Source organism: Maylandia zebra, linkage group LG7 (assembly GCF_041146795.1).
Source record: "Maylandia zebra isolate NMK-2024a linkage group LG7, Mzebra_GT3a, whole genome shotgun sequence".
Taxonomy (NCBI): Eukaryota; Metazoa; Chordata; class Actinopteri; order Cichliformes; family Cichlidae; genus Maylandia; species Maylandia zebra.
The window spans coordinates 30,130,316-30,151,314 of record NC_135173.1 but is presented as its reverse complement, the minus strand read 5'-3'; the positions used below and the strand labels follow the sequence as shown (position 1 = coordinate 30,151,314).

General features: G+C 45.6%; 1 protein-coding gene across 1 annotated transcript in view; it reads left to right on the top strand.

Annotated features, from left to right (window-relative positions):
* The window catches only part of gfra2b (GDNF family receptor alpha 2b), a 164,339-nt gene that overhangs the window by 110,231 nt on the left and 33,109 nt on the right, over positions 1–20,999 (top strand). The window contains exon 5 of the mRNA XM_004561831.4: positions 9,941–10,128. Coding sequence (XP_004561888.1) covers positions 9,941–10,128 — 188 coding nt within the window. The remainder of the gene's footprint in view (positions 1–9,940; positions 10,129–20,999) is intronic.

The following is a 20,999-nucleotide window of genomic DNA, read 5'->3' as shown; positions in this document are numbered from 1 at the left end:
TAAAAGTGTGGATTTGGTGCTTTATTCAAATGCAGCTGAGAACAGGTGCGTCTTCAACCTGGATTTAAATAAATTGAGTGTTTCAGCTGATCTGAGGCTTTCTGGGAGTTTGTTCCCGATATAAGGAGCATAAAAGCTGAATGCAGCTTCTCCGTGTCTGGTTCTGACTCTGGGAACTGATAAAAGACCGGATCCAGATGACCTGAGGGATCTGGAAGGTTCATACTGGGTCAGGAGGTCACTGATGTATTTTGGTCCTAAACCATTCAGAGCTTTATAGACCAGCATCAGAACTTTAAAGTCTATCCTCTGATGGACAGGCAGCCAGTGTAAAGACCTCAGTGCTGGACTGATGTGGTCCACTTTTTTGGTCTTAGTGAGGACTCGAACAGTAGAGTTCTGAATGAGCTGTAGTTGTCTGACTGATTTTTTAGGTAGACCTGTAAAGATGCTGTTACAGTAATCAAGCCTACTAAAGATGAATGCATGGACTAGTTTTTCCAGGTCCTGTTGAGACATCAGATCTTTTATCCTTGATATACAGTGGGGCAAAAAAGTATTTAGTCAGCCACCGATTGTGCAAGTTCCCCCACTTAAAATGATGACAGAGGTCAGTAATTTGCACCAGAGGTACACTTCAATTGTGAGAGACAGAATGTGAAAAAAAAATCCATGAATTCACATGGTAGGATTTGTAAAGAATTTATTCGTAAATTAGGGTGGAAAATAAGTATTTGGTCACCTCAAACAAGGAAAATCTCTGGCTCTCACAGACCTGTAACGTCTTCTGTAAGAAGCTTTTCTGTCCCCCACTCGTTACCTGTATGAATGGCACCTGTTTGAACTCATCATCTGTATAAAAGACACCTGTCCACAGCCTCAAACAGTCAGACTCCAAACTCCGCCATGGCCAAGACCAAAGAGCTTTCGAAGGACACCAGGAAAAGTATTGTAGACCTGCACCAGACTGGGAAGAGTGAATCTACAATAGGCAAGCAGCTTGGTGTGAAAAAATCAACTGTGGGAGCAATCATCAGAAAATGGAAGACATACAAGACCACTGATAATCTCCCTCGATCTGGGGCTCCACGCAAGATCTCATCCCGTGGGGTCAAAATGATCATGAGAACGGTGAGCAAAGATCCCAGAACCACACGGGGGGACCTGGTGAATGACCTGCAGAGAGCTGGGACCAAAGTAACAAAGGTCACCATCAGTAACACACTACAACGGCAGGGAATCAAATCCCGCAGTGCCAGACGTGTTCCGCTGCTGAAGCCAGTGCATGTCCAGGCCCGTCTGAAGTTTGCCAGAGAGCACATGGATGATACAGCAGAGGATTGGGAGAATGTCATGTGGTCAGATGAAACCAAAGTAGAACTTTTTGGTATAAACTCAACTCGTCGTGTTTGGAGGAAGAAGAATACTGAGTTGCATCCCAAGAACACCATACCTACTGTGAAGCATGGGGGTGGAAACATCATGCTATGGGGCTGTTTTTCTGCCAAGGGGACAGGACGACTGATCCGTGTTAAGGACAGAATGAATGGGGCCATGTATCGTGAGATTTTGAGCCAAAACCTCCTTCCATCAGTGAGAACTTTGAAGATGAAACGAGGCTGGGTCTTGCAACATGACAATGATCCAAAACACACCGCCCGGGCAACAAAGGAGTGGCTCCGTAAGAAGCATTTGAAAGTCCTGGAGTGGCCTAGCCAGTCTCCAGACCTCAACCCCATAGAAAATCTGTGGCGGGAGTTGAAAGTCCGTGTTGCTCGGCGACAGCCCCAAAACATCACTGCTCTCGAGAAGATCTGCATGGAGGAATGGGCCAAAATACCAGCTACTGTGTGTGCAAACCTGGTAAAGACCTATAGTAAACGTTTGACCTCTGTTATTGCCAACAAAGGATATGTTACAAAGTATTGAGTTGTATTTTTGTTATTGACCAAATACTTATTTTCCACCCTGATTTACGAATAAATTCTTTACAAATCCTACCATGTGAATTCATGGATTTCTTTTTTTTCACATTCTGTCTCTCACAGTTGAAGTGTACCTCTGGTGCAAATTACTGACCTCTGTCATCATTTTAGAATCAGAATCAGAATGGGGTTTATTGCCAAATGTTGAGCAGGTTTACAACATTAGGAAATTGCTGCGGTGCTTCAGTGCAAACATGCTGTCATAAATAGCACTTAAATAGACATGGAAAAAAATAAAAGTAGGGATAAGAATTAAAAGTGCTACGTGGAAAGATATGTGCATGAGATATACATGAGATATATACATGAGAATAAGAATTAAGAGTGCTACGTTGAAAGATATATACATGAGTGCAGGTGGTGATCAGTGCCAAACATAGAATGATGCAGTGACACAGCGTAGGGTCATGTGTTAGTGGCGGGTACAGTCATATGGTTATTGTTCATGTGTCCAACAGCAGAGGGGAAGAAACTGTTCTTATGGCGAGAGGTTCTGGTGCGAATGGACCGGAGCCTCCTGCCTGAGGGGAGCAGGTCAAACAGACTGTGTCCAGGGTGAGAAGGGTCAGCTGAGATCCGAGCTGCACGCCGCAATGTCCTGGAGGTGTACAGGTCCTGCAAAGATGGGAGTCTGCAGCCAATCACCTTCTCAGCAGAGCGCACAACACGCTGCAGTCTCTGTTTGTCCCTGATAGTGGCTCCAGCGTACCACACGGTGATGGAGGAGGTGAGGATGGACTCGATGATTGCAGTGTAGAACTGCATCATCGTCCGTGTTGGCAGGTTGAATTTCTTCAGCTGCCTCAGGAAGTACATCCTCTGCTGGGCTTTCTTGATGACGGAGGTGATGGTGGGCTCCCACTTCAGGTCCTGGGTGATGGTGGTACCCAGGAAGCGGAATGAGTCCACAGAGGTGATGGGGGTGTCAGTCAGGATGATGGGGGGGAGTGGGGCTGTGTGCTTCCTGAAGTCCACAATAATCTCCACTGTCTTCTGGGCATTCAGCACCAGGTTGTTGTGGCTGCACCAGGACACCAGACGTTCAACCTCCCTCCTGTAGGCAGACTCGTCCCCGTCCGAGATGAGTCCAATAACGGTGGTGTCATCTGCAAACTTGATTAGCTTGACAGACTGGTGGGTGGAGGTGCAGCAGTTGGTGTACAGGGAGAAGAGCAGAGGAGAAAGAACACAGCCCTGAGGGGAGCCGGTGCTGATGGTCCGGGAGTCCGAGACATTCTTTCCCAGCCTCACATGCTGCTTCCTGTCCGTCAGGAAGTCAGTGATCCACCGGCAGATGGGATCAGGCACATTCATCTGGGAAAGCTTGTCTCGGAGATGGTCTGGAAGGATGGTGTTGAAGGCAGAGCTGAAGTTCACAAACAGGATCCTGGCGTAGGTTCCTGGGGAGTCCAGATGCTGCAGGATGAAGTGTAGGGCCATGTTGATGGCGTCGTCTACAGACCTGTTGGCTCTATATGCAAACTGCAGGGGGTCCAGGAGGGGGGCCGTGAGGGTCCTGAGATGGGAGAGAACTAGGCGCTCAAAAGACTTCATGACCACAGATGTCAGAGCCACGGGTCTGTAGTCATTTAGTCCAGTGATCCTAGGTTTCTTGGGGACAGGGATTATGGTGGAGGACTTGAAGCAGGCAGGCACATGACATGCCTGCAGTGAGGAGTTGAAAATGCCAGAAAACACTGGGGCCAGCTCGTTTGCACAGTGTCTGAGGGTGGCAGGAGACACACCGTCTGGGCCGGGAGCTTTCCGAGCATTCAGGTTCTTAAACTGCTTCCTCACATCTGCTTCATGAATATGAAGAGTTGTGGTGGGAGGAGGTGGTGTGAAATCCTCTTTTGTGTGGGGTGAGGAGGGGGGTGTCGTAGGTGAACGGTTTGAAGGTGGTGATGGCTCTATGGAGGGGAGAGAGGTGGGGGAATTAGTGTCCAAAGTATCTCTATTGTTGGGGCCGTTGGAGGTGTGAAGGCTGCCTGATGGCTCGTCAAAACGGCAGTAGAAGTCGTTAAGGGTGTTGGCTAAGAGCAAGTCATCAGTGGAGTGGGGGGTTTTAGGCTTGTAGTTTGTGATATTCCTAAAACCTTTCCACACAGAGGCCGAGTCATTCTCTGAGATCTGCTGCTGCATCTTCTCAGAGTGCTGATGTTTAGCAATGTCCACTTCTTTAGTGAACCTGTACTTGGCCTCTCTGTAGCAGTCCCTGTCTCCGCTTCTGAACGCCTTTCTCTTTTCCAGCCACAGCTTTTTGAGTTTAGGAGTAAACCAGGGTTTGTCATTGTTATAACTCACCCTGGTGCGTGATGGCACAATGCTGTCCTCACAGAAGTGGATATAGGAGGTGACAGTGTCCGTAAACTCATCCAAGCTGTTAGAAGCAGCCTTCAATGTGTCCCAGTCTGTGGTCTCCAAACACGTGCGAAGCTCCTCCACAGCCTCGTTGCTCCACAGTTTTTTAGTCCTCACGACAGGTTTGGAGAGCTTCAGCCTCTGTCTGTACGCGGGGATTAGGTGGATCATGACGTGGTCAGAAAGTCCGAGTGAAGCGCGGGGCACCGCGCGATAGGCCCCGCTGATCGTGCTGTAACAGTGGTCTAATGTCCTCTCCTCTCTGGTCGGGCATTTAATATACTGCTTATATTTTGGAAGCTCATGGCTCAGATTGGCTTTGTTAAAGTCCCCAAGAGCAATGATGAGAGAGTCCGGGAATGTCCGCTCCGTGTGGAGAATCTGCTCCGCGAGTGCGCACTGAGCTGCCTGCGCATCTGCGTCTGGCGGGATGTAAACAGCGGCCAGGATGAATGAAGCGAACTCCCGCGGAGAATAAAACGGTTTGCAGTGGATAAAAAGATATTCCAGAGAGGAAGAGCAGTGCTGAGCAATCACTGTCACATCTGTGCACCAGCCACTATTGATGTAGAAGCAGAGACCTCCACCTTTGGACTTACCGGAGAGAGCTGCCTGCCGGTCCGCGCGCAGCAGATGGAAGCCCTCCAGCTTGAGCGCGCAGTCTGGGATGTTCTCACTGAGCCACGACTCCGTAAAACATAAGACACAGGAGGAGGCAAAGTCTCTGTTCATGCTTCTCATCAGGGCCAGTTCGTCAATCTTATTGCCGAGTGAGCGTACATTAGAAAGGAAGATCCCAGGAAGAGCAGTTCGCAGTCCGCGTCTCCTCAAACGCACGAGTGCGCCGGCTCGCTTCCCTCTCTTTCGGCGTCTCGCTTTCCTGGTCAGAGTCAGCAGTAAATCTGCCGCAGATGCGACAAATATTGGAAATAAATCCACAGGCGTTGTAGTCCTGTAGTTAAGGAGCTCTTCTCTGGTGTACGAGTATCCAGAGGAGTGCCCAGACACAGAGAAAATGCACAAAAACAAAACAAAAGTAACGCACTGAAGCACCAGGGCGACCATCCGCGGCGCCATCTAGGTGGGGGAACTTGCACAATCGGTGGCTGACTAAATACTTTTTTGCCCCACTGTATTCTTGAGGTGATAGTAAGCTGATTTTGTTATTGTCTTAATGTGTTTTTCTAAGTTTAGGTCTGCATCCATCACTACACCCAAATTTCTCGCCTGGTTTGTGGTTTTTAGATGTATAGATTGAAGTTCTCTGGTGACCTGTAATCGTTTTTCTTTGGCGCCAAAGACTATTACCTCAGTTTTGTTTTTGTTTAGCTGAAGAAAATTGTGACACAACCAGTCATTAATTTCCTCAATGCATTTACCAAGAGCCTGTACAGGGCCTCGGTCTCCTGGTGACATTGTGATATATATTTGTGTGTCATCTGCATAGCTGTGGTAGTTTATTTTGTTGTTCTTTATAATCTGTGCCAGTGGGAGCATGTAAATGTTAAACAGAAGGGGTCCCAAGATGGAACCTTGGGGAACTCCACATGTGATACTTGTCTGCTCAGATGTGAAGTTACCTATTGATACAAAGTATTTCCTGTTTTCTAAGTATGTTTTGAACCAGTTTAGTACAGTTCCTGAAAGACCTGCCCAGTTCTCCAGTCGTTTGAGTAATAGGTTGTGGTCAACTGTGTCAAATGCTGCACTGAGATCCAGTAAAACTAAGACTGACATTTTTCCACTGTCTGTATTCAGACATTTGTCATTAAACACTTTGGTCAGAGCGGTTTCAGTGCTGTGGTTCTGTCTAAAACCCGACTGGAAGGCATCATAGCAGTTATTCTGTTTTAAGAAGTAATTGAGCTGTTGAGAAACTGCTTTTTCAATGATCTTACTTAAAAATGGGAGATTTGAGATCGGCCTGTAGTTGTTCATTTGTGTCTTGTCAAGATTGTCCTTTTTCAGTATAGGCAGCATAAAACAGTATAAGCCCTGTTTTATGCTGAAGGTCCTTCAGGCCTCATCCTCCTGGTCACACAGGCACAATTTTCTGTATTGAAACAAGTGGTTTAACTCACACTCACTCGGATGGATGCACCAGGCTTTAGTATCTTGCCCAACGGTACTTCAACATACAGACTGCAGTAGCAGGGGGTCAAACCTCCAACCTTCTGATTCGTCAATAACTGCTCAGGGTGGCAGTTGAGCTCAGTGCGTTGAGCAGGCACCCATGTGCTGTACGGCTGAGAGCGGCCGGCCCAGGTTCAAATCTGACCCGCGGCCCTTTGCTGCATGTTTTCCCCTCTCTCCCTCTGCTTTCCTGCCAGTTCTTCACTGTATCTGTCAATAAGGCCAACATAAAAATTAAATAAAGAACCGTTTTTCCTTCTGAGCCTCTGACTGAAACTAGTTCATGTAAATTGAGAGCATGCAGCACTCACTCACAGACTGATCTGTTTACCAGGTCATAATACCTGCAGGTGTAAATTATGTAATTATTCTCAGATGATCTTTTAGTACAGTAACCTCATAGCAGCCATATTATTGGTCAGATGATGTCATTAAAAAAAATGCTCCACCAGCACAAACATATGCACGTGTGCAGTAAGCACACAGCTAGCACTGACAGCTGCCCGTGTCTCAGCGCCCTTCAGAGTGATTGAGCATCATTTACAGCATTTGTGGCACCTGAGGCTCAAACCTCACGGCCTCCATGTTTAAACCGTCCGAGGGTCTCTCTGATGACGGTGATGATGGTGATGATGTGACAGCGCCTGGACTGCAGAGCTGGTGTTATGGTATCAGCGCTGCGCAGGCTGTGATGCTAAAAGCTTTCTAAAGGCTAAAAGGTTATTAACGTTTCAAGTTCCTCCTCCTCGGTTTCACTTTTACGTCAGTGGCAGAATTACACAAACTGTTTGTTGGAATAAAATCTTTAAAAATAGTCAAGTAAAAGTGCAGCATTTAAAATGCTTTTTTAATACGGTTATATTTCACCTGAGAAAGCATCTAAATTCAGCTCCACAGCTCCGAGGCTGAGATGAACACCCCTGGGCTCCATGGATCACAGACTCCTGGGAAAATCCAATAAGTCTGTGTGTCCTCATCACCGGGCCACAGCCAAACACCTGCAGAAAAACTGCCAGTTTTGCTCCCGGCTCAGAGTAGTGAGGAGTTTTTACCAACTGTGAGTCAGTGACACTGAAGATGCTCAAACACAGATTCAGTGCAGCAGATTTTACTGTGAGGATCCAGAGCAGCCTCTCTGAGCGTGTCAGGAAACATCACAGCTGAAGTAATTCTAGACTCGTCAGGTTTCGGCTTCAGTATTGCCTCAGGGCGTTTTATATTGTAAGGTCACGACCCTGCAATTATAATAATGCAAAAGGTAACATCCTGTTTGATTCAGTCACACCTGACAGGAAACAGTTAACTGAGCTCAGAGACCAGTTGAACAGGACGCTCAGACTTCTCGAACAGACTTCTATCCAATCAGACCTGAGGAATCACCCCCTGATGGACATGAGAAAGACTGCAGGCAAAGTCCATCTTTTATCTACAGTTTATGTCTTCAAATGATGCCGCAATTAGGGATGGGTATCGTTTAGGTTTTATCCGATACCGGTACCAAACCGGTACTTTTGAAACGGTGACGGTGCTTAAACAGTGCTCGAACCGGTGCTTAAAGAATGGAGAACACAGACTTTGTCCAAAAATCTCTCATGTTTAGCAGTTTTTTTTGTAAAAAGATAACAATGTTAGCCTTTTCTGCAGCTATAGGGTATCATTCTTGGTTGCAAGCAGTGCTTAAACAATGGAAAAAAAACACAAACTTTGTCCAAAAACCTCTCATGTTTAGCTGTTTCCCACTTTTCCTTTGGTCATTTTAGCCTTTTTGGCCAGGGTGAAGGGAGTATCTGCCATCAAACAAGAAGACAGCCGTATGGAACTACAACGGTGTTTGCTAGTTCACCTTACATGCATTCATTTAATAACGTGGTTAGCTTGCACACGAACAACATTAAGCTACTCACGCAGAGAAGAACAGCTGCTGCTGCATCATCATCCGTCATGATTTCTGCTACACTGGCAGGGCTAGGGGCCAGGACTCTCCTATTCGGGTTTTTGGGGGATGTTGCTAACTCCGGTCTGATAACAGGCACCACACCCGCAGTAGATGTGCTCGATGTGAGGTCTCGCAGCAAGCCATCAAATACGGTGCATTTCTCTGCTTTTAACAAAATGCTATACGTCGCCAGGTGTTTCATCAGATTCGAGGAGTTACCTCCTTTGCACAGTATCACCTTAAAGCACTTGTTGCAGGCTGCTGAGTTTGCATATTTTGCTGTGAAGTACAGCCAGACTTTTGACCGCTTCGCCTTGGGCATTTTCTTCTTCTTCTTCTTCTTCTTTGTGTTTAACGGCGGTTGGCAACCAACGTAAAGGAGCATTACCGCCTCCTACTGTTCCGGAGTATGGGTCAGACAGTGAGTTCACAAGCTGTATAAAAAAAAAAAAAACCCTACCTTGGGCATTTTTAATCTGTAGCTCTGCTCTAAAAGAACGTACGTACCTGGGCCTGCCTACTACGCTTGCAAAGGTAAAATGATTGGCTAGAATCTGAAGTGTATGACATCTCAGGGGAAAAAAAGCACCGAAATGTGCGCTGCTTTTCGGTCTGGTTACTACCGTTTATGTCAGAACCGGTACCCATCCCTAGCCGCAAACAATTCTGACAAGTCTAACAAGCAAAACAAATGAGCTGCATCCAAAGAAGTTTAGGCCTTCACCGGGATTCTAACAAAAACATTTAGACCTATTGATCTTTGAGCCCAGATGTTTCAGACCCGTGAGATGTGTGGAACGCTATGTTAGTACTGGGGTCACTGCGCCGCTCCAGATCTCCTTCAGCATTAACATCAGCACAGAAGCTGTGTGCCAGGAGGTTCACGCTGAGGGCCTCCTGCAGGTGTGACATGAACAACTTTTATCCGTGTACAACCCCAATCCTGACAAAGTTTTCATGCTGAATTAAACGTGAATAAAAAGAGAATGCAGTGATCTCAGAAATCTATAATTTATTCTCAGTATAAAACAGAAAACCTGTCATGTGTTTAAACTGAAGAAATTCAGTTTTAATAAAAATCTAAGCTCATTTTGAATCATTCAGATTTCTTTTTAACATTTTACTCAGCATCCCGACCATGTGGATACCTGTGGACACCAGTCTCACTGGTTTGTTGTAAAGCTAGTGAGTATTAAATCAAAGGGACCAGTGATGCTGCAGATCCCTCCTCAGTGAAACAGACCACTTTGCCACTTTTCTCTTTCCAGATATTTTTTCCTAATTTGGGAATTCCTAGTTTATATTCCAGATAAATGCAGACACCAGTCCCGGCCAGGCGGTTGTCTCCCTCGGCACTTAGGAAAGTGATATTATTATTTAACAGGCTGTGCTATACTGTTAATGCAGGCTTCTTTTCTCATATTAAGGAATAATAGTTTAGTGCTTTTAGCTTTTTCGCTGCACTCAATCACCTGTACCACATTCCTCGTCTTGTTTACCTTTTTCTTCGCGTCGTGTGTTTCAGGCCCTGCGACAGTTTTTCGAGCGGGTGTCATGGGAGCTGAGCTACCCCCTGCTGTTCTGCTCGTGCCCGGACCAGGCGTGTGCTGAGCGTCGCCGTCGCACCATTGTCCCGTCCTGCTCACACCAGGAGAGGCACAAAGCCAGCTGTCTGGAGCTGCGGCGCACCTGCCGCTCGGACGCCCTGTGCAGGTGAGCCACCCTTGTTAGGCCTCGTTAGGGCTCCTCAGCATGATTTCCGCCAAGCCAGAGGAGGAGCTAATCAATGAAATCAGCAGCTCAAGAGCTTAATGGGGAGAAATCTCATAGACGCACAGGTGCAAATTACACATTTGATTGGTAAGCACCGGCTTTAAAGGTGAGAGAGGCTCAAAGTGGGCCAGTCAGCATTTCACACACACACACACACACGCACACACCTGCCCCCTTTAGTGACTACAGGCCAGGCGTCCTTGAGAAGGAAGCACTGCCGGGAAAATGCTCACACATGATTGGATGTTTTTTTTTTTTATCTGCGTGAGTATGAGCTGAATCCACTGATGGAGGCAGCACCTGACCTGAGACAGAGCTGCTAGGTCATGTGACTGATACTGCAAAGGTGCCACACACTTAGAGGAATCATCAGAAATAACGCTATGCACAGTTTCAAACCCACAGCTGCAGGAAATATTTACACTCTGAAACAGAAGAAATCTCTATTTTTCCACATGTGCAGGTCGGGTCTTCTAAACATCTGGATTTATGCTTCTCCATTGAAGTAGCTGCATCTGAAGACAGTCAAGCTTAATCTCATCATCACCTCAAAAGCACTCACAGTGCATATGTTCCTGTCCCTCAGTTAGAAAAATCAAGTTTATCTTAATATAATAAAGTTCCAAATATGAAAATGTGAGAAGAAAAGAGCCAGAGTGGTGAGAAAATATGACGAAAACTGTACATCAGAGACTCTTTACCCCCCTCCCTCCACGGAGGGGTAGTAGTTTGCTTACAGAGCAAATCGGTCCATCGCCCTTCACAGAGAGTGCTGAGCCATCTGGAGAACAGGAAGAGCTACGTGAGGATGTTCTTCATAGACTACAGGTCAGTCATTTTATTAATATCCGAGAGCTTTGTTTGGATTGATGACCATTTGAACCTGAACCTGTTAGTCGAGCTCCTGTAGGTCAGTTTTATCGCCACCTTCAGTCCGTCAGTCCCTGTTTGGTTTTTTATTTCCTGCTACACATTTTCAGCATTTTCATTGGTTCAGCCTGGCCGTTGAGGCTGAGCTCACAGAGCTCACTGCCATCATTTAATGATTCAAACTGTTTCCTTCCAGCACCTTCATACATTCAGCACAGAGTTGAGGTCAGACTCATCTCATCAAGCTTATTCATGTATGAGTGGGGAGTGTGTGTGTTAGTGTGTATGTGTGTGTTAGTGTGTATGTGTGTGTGCGCACTCAGCCTTGAGGGTGGAGGTTAAGCACTTGATGGACTTGTCTGATTAAAGTGAGCACATGCTGTCTCTTCGTGGTTTTGAGTGATGAAGCTGCTTCAGCAGAGAAACAGAAATATCAGATGTGCAGTCACACAGTGAGGCCGGTGTTTCCAGATGTTTCATACAAATAAACACAGACATCTGTAACAAGGACTGATTACCTGCATGAGTCAGGCTTACAACATGAAGAGGAACTTGAAGTTAGAGTAGGGCGAGCCGTCACAGCGGCACGAAGATAATGAGCGAACACAGTGGACATACAGTCAACTCTGACACATGTTTATCAGTCATTGATATATCGATCGGGTTATTATTGATGCTAACGGGCCCCCTGACTGCTGCCAGGGTATATAGTTTCTATAGATATTAACAATAATGATAATAATAATAATTATTAATAATAATAAGTATAAAATAATAAGTATAAAATAATAATAATAATAATAATAATAATAATAATTATTATTATTATTATTATTATTATTTAAATTATTTTAAAAGCGCCTTTCAAGACACCCAAGGACACCTAACAATAGAATAAAACATATAATAGAGATGACAAAATGAAGGACAATAAAAACAAAAACAAACAGTGGGTTCACAGTGAATATTCAGATTTGAACAGATAGGTTTTGAGTTAAAGATTTAAACAGGGGGAGGGAATCAATGTTTCTTAAATCTGGGGGTAGAGAGCTCCACAGCCTGGGAGTAGAGCAGCTGAAAGCTCTCCTTCCCACTGTGGTGAGGTGGAAAGAAGGCACGAGATAGAAGAAGAAGAAGAAGAAGAAGATCAAAGTGAGTGGGCAGTAGTAGCGGGTAGGTAGTGCTTAACAGGTCAAAAAGGTAAGGAGGAGCAAGGTTATGAAGGGTCTTGAAGGTGAGCAGAAGAAGTTTGTATATTATCCTGAATTTCACTGGGAGCCAGTGAAGTTCCTGAAGAACAGGGGTGATGTGCTGGTAGGAGGGGATTCTGATAATAATGCGAACAGCAGAGTTTTGAACCAGTTGAAGCTTATGGAGGGATTTTTGGGGTGTAAGATGGTGTAAGTTGATGTACTCAGTCTTGTCCTGTATGGATTTCTGTCGATCGCTGTTTTCCTCAACTAGTAAATCTGCCCTGGATTGTTTTCAGGTAGTTCTGAATGCTAATACCAAGGCTGCTTACTTGCTCGAGCAGACAGAACCATTCAATCACTGTGACTGCTAGCGTCCTTTCACTGGTTCTGTGTTAGTGTCGGGGTGCAGTTCAAAGGTCAAACGTTTGTTTCGTGCATGTATCTGATGACCGGGAGTGCAGCCTGAGCTCCGCTGGTGCGGTTTGGTGGAAATTCAAGCTCTGTGACATGAATGTTAACGTTATGTACAGGTACGTTTCATAAAGTACTCTTTATGCTTTGGAAATATATTACATTTTAATTTAATATGACATTTTTAGCTGTGTATTGTTCCAGATGCCAGCCCTAGTACACTTGGTGCCTATGGTGAAACAGTAAAGTGAACAAAGTGAAGCTTTGGTCCAGATAAGATTCATGCAACCACCTCTTCATGTGGACTTCAGTTTCAGCCTTTAAAGAGGAGATCAGGTCTTTTTTTAAAATGAGCTGATAATGAAACAGTGGTCAGCAAACAGCCAGAGGGTCCTTGTGTGGATCTTCTCCCACTCTTGTCCTGGTCCTGGATTTATTTATGTGTGATTACAACTGATAATGTACCGTAGTTTTTGGACTATACGGCGTACCGGATTATAAGGCACAATATCAATGAACGGGTCTATTTTGTTACAGAAGGCGCACCGGATTATAAGGTGCATTAAGCAAAACAAAACTGTTACATAATTCAAACTTTAATCAACTCATTCACGATAACTCTCAACATTGTTCAGTTGTAACACATAAAATACAGAACAAAACACTCACTTTTTCAGTTCATTCTTCGTCCAGAAATCCATCAAATTCTCGATCTTCAGTGTCTGAGTTTGACAGGTGGGCGATTTCGGCCCGTAAGCATGTCTCTTAAAAGGTGCCATTTTGGGGTCCTTATAATCACACCATAATATTATGTTGAAGCAGATTTTTGAGTGTCGTGTACCACAAAAAATCGGTTTGAGGTCAGTAAGCTCAACCAGAATTCATACATAAGGCGCACTGTCGATTTTTGAGAAAATTAAAGAATTTTAAGTGCCTTATAGTCTGAAAAATACAGGAAATATAGAAATACAGAGGAAAACCTCTGAAGCAGGTGTAAGAATCACAGTGACTCACATTGAAGTCACTTGGCTGTTTACATGTAAATGCCAGGCAACCTTTAAAATCCCCAGAAGGGGCTCCAAGCTAAAGGTATTCCCAGAATCCAGACCTCAAACCATCTGGATGAAACAAACAGCGATGCGGGTGGGACGGTTTGGTAATCTCGAGGAAAGGTGCTAACACCTGAAGGTTGAACTGAGATCCTTTGTTAGTGCACCAGTGGCATATTTAATTCTCACACGGTGGCCGGAGAGAACTCATCCCGAGGTTGTTCTGCCAGTTTTCCGGGGTTTACCGTCTCTATCCGTCCTGCTGTCAGCTTTCAGTCACATATTCTGTCCTCCATGTGGGTATCAGTTCAGCGGGTTGAGCATGCTTAGAGAGAAGCATGTAAACAGCTGACCTGCCTGCTGGGCTGAGCTCTCTTCCCATCAAAAGTTGCTTGTTGCTTCAGCAGCAGCAATGCTCCTCCACAGCAGGCTGGATCTCTTCACTGTGAAGAACCTGTGAAGGTGATAGATTGATGCTCTTATTGCTCCCACATGTGCAAAAGTTGTTTTTAAGAATGTGTATTTCCAACATATGATGCAGGAAAGCTCCTCCACTCTTCAATCAGCTGATTCAGCAACTCAACTCCTCGATGACTCCTCGGGACCTAACCTGGGCTGCTTTTAGGACTCACTGAGAAACCTGGCAGAGAAGTCCAGAGTCCAGTTCGGGCAGTGGCTCATGTTGGGTTGCCCACATATGGAGAGGTTATGTCAGCTGTTGGGTGGGCGCGGCATGGCCCGAAAGTCATGACGTGGTTATTGGTGGAGTATTTAGATGATCCTTTGCCCCTGCAGACAGCTCCCAGGTTTTTACAAGCTCCTCTCGGTGACAGCAGCAGGAGGTTTCTGTGGTTTCGGTGTCTAAGTGTGACCTATGGAGAAGCAGCAGATACATCAGTGAGTGGGAGTTGGAGTAAGACCACCAAAAGAACCTGAAAGCCAGAAGGCAAAAATCCAAATAAATGTCCCCACGACCCCCCCAACGAGTCCCCTCCCTCCCCTCAGAGTGCACTGCAGGTGACGGCCGGTATCACACATGGAGCATGAATCGTGTTTGATTGCCTGTAAAAAGAATCCGGAGCAGGCTCGTTCTTTTCCTTTTAGCCTCCATTAACCCCGGATGGAGAGCGGAGAGCTGCATAATCATGGGAATCCCGCAGGTCCTCCGGGTCTCGGCGGCCTCGGAGGGTGGCTTGCCTCCCACTGAGGCTGAAAAGCAGCCGGGATGAAACGACTGCTGGGAGAGGGACTCTGAGTGACAGAAGGAGTAATTAAATTTGGCCTTTGCCACAGGTAATGTAGGAGAAACCTACGGGGTGCTCTAAAAGGTTTTTGGACTTTATTTGCATTTCAAATAAGAGCACAGTCAGACCTACTGTTCATTTTCACTGAGCCAAAGACGGCGGCACCTCTCAGAGCTCCCGCTGAGTGCACACACTCACCTGTGTGCACTCAGGCTTCACCTGCAGATCTCTGCACAGAGTCATGGTATACACCAGCGGTCTCCAACCTTTTTTGCGCCACGGGCCGGTTTATGCCCGACAATATTTTCACGGACCGGCCTTTAATGTGTCGCGGATAAATACAACAAAATAAAACTAGTACCGGCACCGAAAAAAAGAAGATTTATTCATAACACACGTGAAAAGACCCAGGAAAACCGAGTTAACAATAAAAACGATAACAAAATAACGCTGAAAACCGATAAAAACCCTGAAAACCATACATTTCACACCGGAGCCTCAACTCTCGCGGCCCGGTACCAAACGACTCACGGACCAGTACCGGTCCGAGGCCCGGGGTTTGAGGACCGCTGGTATACACCACCTGTTAATTTACATGATTTGCTGTCCTTGTGTCCATCATGGCTGCTGAGGGTTTGTCCATATACAGGTGTGGACCTGTTCATGCCTGGTATACATAACTGTACTTATAACACCTGACTTGAAAGGGAATCATCTTTTAGACTTGCAGAGACTAAAAACATTCTCTCATCTGCTGACTTTGATGAAGTAATTCATGCTTTCACTTCGTCCAGGCTTGATTATTGATTCCAGCATCTGCAGCTCTTCTCTGGACAGGCGCTCGTAAACGAGATTGTGTTTCCCTCTTTTTCACTTTAGTGCGCTTTAGAATTGATTTTAACATTTTATTGTATGTTTTGAAGTGGATCAGCACTCTTACCTTTCTGAACTTTAACTAAGCACAGTGCTAACAGCTCGTTAAGGTCAGCAGCTCAGCGGTCTGGCTCTTCAAATTATGACCTCTCCAACACTCATCTTTAAAATCTTTGTTTGAAGTCTTTACATCTTTAGTTTCTGACACTTTTCTTTCTTCTAGTCTTCAGTATTTTCTTGCTTTGCTTTTTTCCAGCTAGTTGTGTGGCACGTTGGTCCACCATGCTCATGAATAACTTGACGTGACTGGGTTTTAGAAACTTGTTTAGCACGTGGCTGCAGTGACCTGGTGGATGTTCTCTCTTCAGTGCTTCCACAGAGGTGGTGTTTGCGTCCGGTATCAGAGGTGTGGTCTCTCTGAGGCGGCCATGGTGGTGGTTTGGTCCGAGGGCTCGGGCGTGAGTATTTAGTTGGGCCTGTGGTTCCGGCTGTGGTTCTGGGGCTGAGAACAAAGCAAGGCACTGAAGCTGCTCTGAACTGCAAACAGCACTCTGGAGTGATTTAGATCCTGGTTTGGATCTCATTACGATGCGCAAACATGGCGCTGTTTGTTCTGAATATGAGGGCGAGCGGCAGGTAGGGGCTGCTCTCTGATTGGTGGCATCACCGTGGCGCTCCTCCTGAATGTTTAACCTGGGTGCACACAATTTCCTGTCTGTGTCTGGTGATCTTGCTGCTTTGTTTTCTCTCGCTGTTTCTTTAATTAAGAGTCCCTGAGTGGGAATGCTCATTTGCATATTTACATATTAGCATAGCTGACGAGCCAGCGTCTGCATCAGGATGGCTCGCCCTCGGTCACACTCATGGTTATATTGCTTTCTGCACCATCTTCACAGGGTGAGCTCGTCTTACTGCCCCCCCAACCTGGAAAGCAGGCTTCAGACGAGTGCAGAGGAAATGAGATGAATCACAAGCACGTCGGCGCGAGCGGACGGGCCTGGTGCGTGTACCGGCGTCCTCTGTGACCTACAGAAAAGAGGCAGCTATTTCCATCACGGCACCACCCCACCTCACTGACCGTGTAATGGAGCGCTGCCGCTGCTAGATTGGCTCGCTCGCCTTAAAGCAGCACTGAGCTGCCGCCTCCGTCGCTGCTGGTGGGTTTGGGGAAGCAGTTTAGTGCCATGCACCTCGGCAAATGAGTGTGTGTATGTGTTTGCATACGCCCCGCTGTCATTACAGCGAGCATTCTCAGTCTGATGGGGGTCACAAGGAATCTGATGCACATAAATCCTCACATTTGCCAGATGTGTCCCGGCGGAAAGCTCCAACAAGTCTATCACAAGTTAAGTTAGAAGTTATTAAAGGATCAGTTCACAGAATTTAGAAAAAGGAATTCTTCTGCTTTTAGACCCATAACAGCTCCAAATACTGAGGAGGACAGGAAGGAAACACACTGACATCATGAGCTAACTTACCCTCCCAATCATTTATGAACCTCCTTGCCCCAGTCTGTAGTTACTCGCCTTACAAATGGTAATGTCAGAGTAATGGCTCCTAATGAAATTTGAGTAGTGTTGGAGTTGCAGAGAACTGCACAGTTAATCATCAGCAGGAACTTTACAAAGACGGGACCTTTATTACTTTACCTTTAGTTACCTTAAGTGACTATTTCAGTTGTTATCACTATTAACTCAGTGTAAATGAGAGAAAGCAAGTATTCTTACAATCACACACATGAAAAAAAGGAGGTCAAACTTTTAGAAGGCTTTCATTATTTTAAAAAATTTAAGGAGAGAAGAAGAGAGGAAGAGGAAGAGGCTGCAGAGTTCGTCTGTCTGAGCTCTTCAGATTTCAGGTGAAGCTCAACTGTGTGAGAGGATGACTGATGTGGAGGACAAAGGACAGCGTGGATGACCTGCTCTGAGTCAAAGGTCCAATGGCGGTGCTTATGCTGGGTGGGATTATTTTGCACCATGAAGCAGAGCGAGTGTGTGAGTCATCAGAGCTGATGGGCTTTAACAGGACACAGAGACTAGGCAGCCAAGGCCATCGCTCTGCACGATTAGCCCTAGGGCTAGCATGGTGATTAACACGGGACCCAAAATGGATCCCTGTGGAACCCCACAACACTTTACCTCATATACGTCCTCAGATTCATGTGAAATAGACTCTGCTCAAAGCGCCACACTGCTGTTCAGGTGCTCTAGTCATCTAAATGAGTAGAAAGCAAAGTGATACTCATATACTCAAGCACTTATATAATATATATGGATTTATGATCCACTGTTACAGCTCAGTGTTACTGATGTGAGCATCCTGCTTGTTTTATAGTTATCTGATTTCAGTTACCCTCATGCTGCGGGGCTTTTCTCTGCACTTTCTCATGCACTAAATCTTTTTCTAATTATATCTACGTACGTGCAGCGCCCGGCGGTGTCGCATTCGTGTCCTGAGGTCTTTACAAGGGCAGGGACAGGAAACGTGCACACGAGAGCTCTCTGTTGGTCCTGGATTATTTCTGGATTTAGGAGCACGCTGCAGCTGGAAGGATTAAAGGGACAGTCCATCCTGCTGTCAGACATTTCTGATGTGAGCACTAATTGCGCTACTGATTGCTTCTGAACATGGAACCTGATGTTGAGCTTCACTACTCTGCATCCACAGACTTTTATTCAAGTTTTATATCCTCTCATCAGTGAACATGTGGGGGTTCTGCAGTGGTCCAGGGACCCTGAAGTATTCACACGTGTAATGTTGAGCTGCTGAAAGCTGAACTCGTTATAATGTCAGCAGTGATGGGTGTGATGATGCGATTGCAGTGCTCTTGATGGAGCGATGAGCTTCACTGCGTCTTGTTGTTGTGTGGAACTTTTATTCCTGTGTTTTCTCTGTGCTGATGAGTTGATGGGGTGGTTCTTTAAACAGGTGTGACTCCGCCGTGTTAACCTGTCTATTTTCCTTGGAGTGTCTGCACTTTAATTTTTCATGCACAATAAATCTCATAATCAGATCAAAAGTTTGTCGAGGCATGTGCACCAACAAGTACTCAAATCATAAATCATTTATTACACATGAGTGAATGAATGAACTCACTCGCAGGTTTCAAACTGCGTGCCTAACTCATGACGACATGTGGAGCATTTACACACCGTAGATGACTAATCATAATTAAATGGCCCATCACAAAATCTGCATTTCATATTCATCAACCATGGATTTGTGATCACTTCATGATCGCTTGCTTATGACATGTCACATTGATTATCCTCTAACTGATAACAAACAGTTCTGCACACAAAATCAGTCTGAGACATGGCTGAGTTAAAAACACTGAAAGGCTCCAATAACAGGATTAGCACAGCCAATCGAGGCGTCCCTGAACGAGAGGATTCAGGTTCAGCTGAGTTATAAAGTTAGCAGCAGCTTAGCAGTTTCATCTGAAGGTCATAAACTGTACTCCTTCTCCAGACGTTCCCAAGTCAGCAGAGAGACGTAATGTCCCGGTGCTGGTCACCCAGGCGCCATGCAGCCCAGCTGTCAAACCAGCCCAGCTGTGGTCGGCTGTTGATGTGAAGGAGCAATGGCTCTTCTCCTATGGACAGCCCTCACACTCCTTCAGTGGAAGCCCATTTCCACCTCAGTCACCGCCCACACCTCGGTACAGCAGGTGAGGGCAGAACATCCTTCACACTCTCCTCAGTCTTCACCCCAGCGCTCTGCTTCTCTGAACCCTGGCCTCAGACTTGGAGGTGCTGATTTTCACCCCAGCAAAAGTGCCGCAGTGGAGTCATTGCTTGGTAACACCCACAGAAACACATCAAACAGGCTGTGAGGCCCACCCGTCTGTCCATTATGGTGATGCAAACCAAGCACGTCTACAGGGGCTGCAGTCAGATTTCTTCTCCAGGTCCAGAAAACACAAGCAGACTGTCTGGAAAAACTCACACGCCCTCGAGGCTGCAAGGAGCTGGTTCAATGATCTGCACTGCTCCTCTTGGGTTCTTGAAGGATGGACCCACCTCACTTTAGAAGAGTGTGAGCCCCCTAAAGCTGAAATACACATTCTGTTCCCCCACTCACGAAAGCTTCTCCAGGTTTGAGGAAGTTTATTTCCACTGGTATCCTGTTTTTCTGCCACGCCACACAGTTCTGTTTAGTGAGCATTAATGTGCGCTGAGTATTCACATAGGTGTGTCTGTGTGTGTGTGTTTGTGCTTTGTTTATCCCCGTTAATGCAGACCTGATAATTGAATAACTCTTGAGGGATCTGTGAGTCTGTTACACCATGACTGACAAGTCAGGGTCAGAGTGGGAGGATAAGGGAACATACATTCTGCATGGACGGCTGATGGAAGCTCTTATAAATCACCATATACACTTTTAATGTGTGTTTGTCAGGATGTACAGCAGAGCTAATTGGATTCATTCGTTCCAGCAGGGCCTGAGTGTGTGTGTCTGTCACTGCGAATACATCGTGCTGCCTGACAGTCAGTAATGAGGGCATTTAGACTCACTCAGCCTCGCTGTAATTTCATTTTAATATTCTTCACCTTCCCTTGCACACACACACCACCGCAGACACACATGCACACACAGACACAAACACACTGCACAGCGATAAATGAGAGCAGGAAAACAGACGATCTGATTTATCGGAGAAACACTAAATATTAATGTGTGAGTTTGTGTGCATGTGTGTGTGTGTGTAATAGTGTGTCCTGTGTGAATGTGTTATTTATTAGTTGGGAACAAGTGATGCATTCGTGCTCCGTGGGTATTTACAGTGTTGATGTTGTCATGTCTGCACACTCTCGATCCTGATTGGTTATATTTTGTGTTTGTGTCGTGACCTTAGCAAGGAAAAAACTTTGTGCTGAAAAGACTCTGAATTTCAACTTCACATTGAAATTCTCACTTTTTAATTTGAAATTTTCCATATAATTTTGTAAAATATAAAATGTTCTGCTCTAATTAAATTTACTCAACTGTTACACATTCATTTCTCACTGAGCACATTTTAATTAAAGATTAATTGTTTGAATAAATAAATAAATCTTTGATTTTATATACTTCAGTTGCATTGTACTCAAAAAATTGGCTTCATGTTCATGAAGTTGAAGTTGAAGAGAAAACCCTGCCTGTGGACACAGCCTGTAAAAATTCAATGT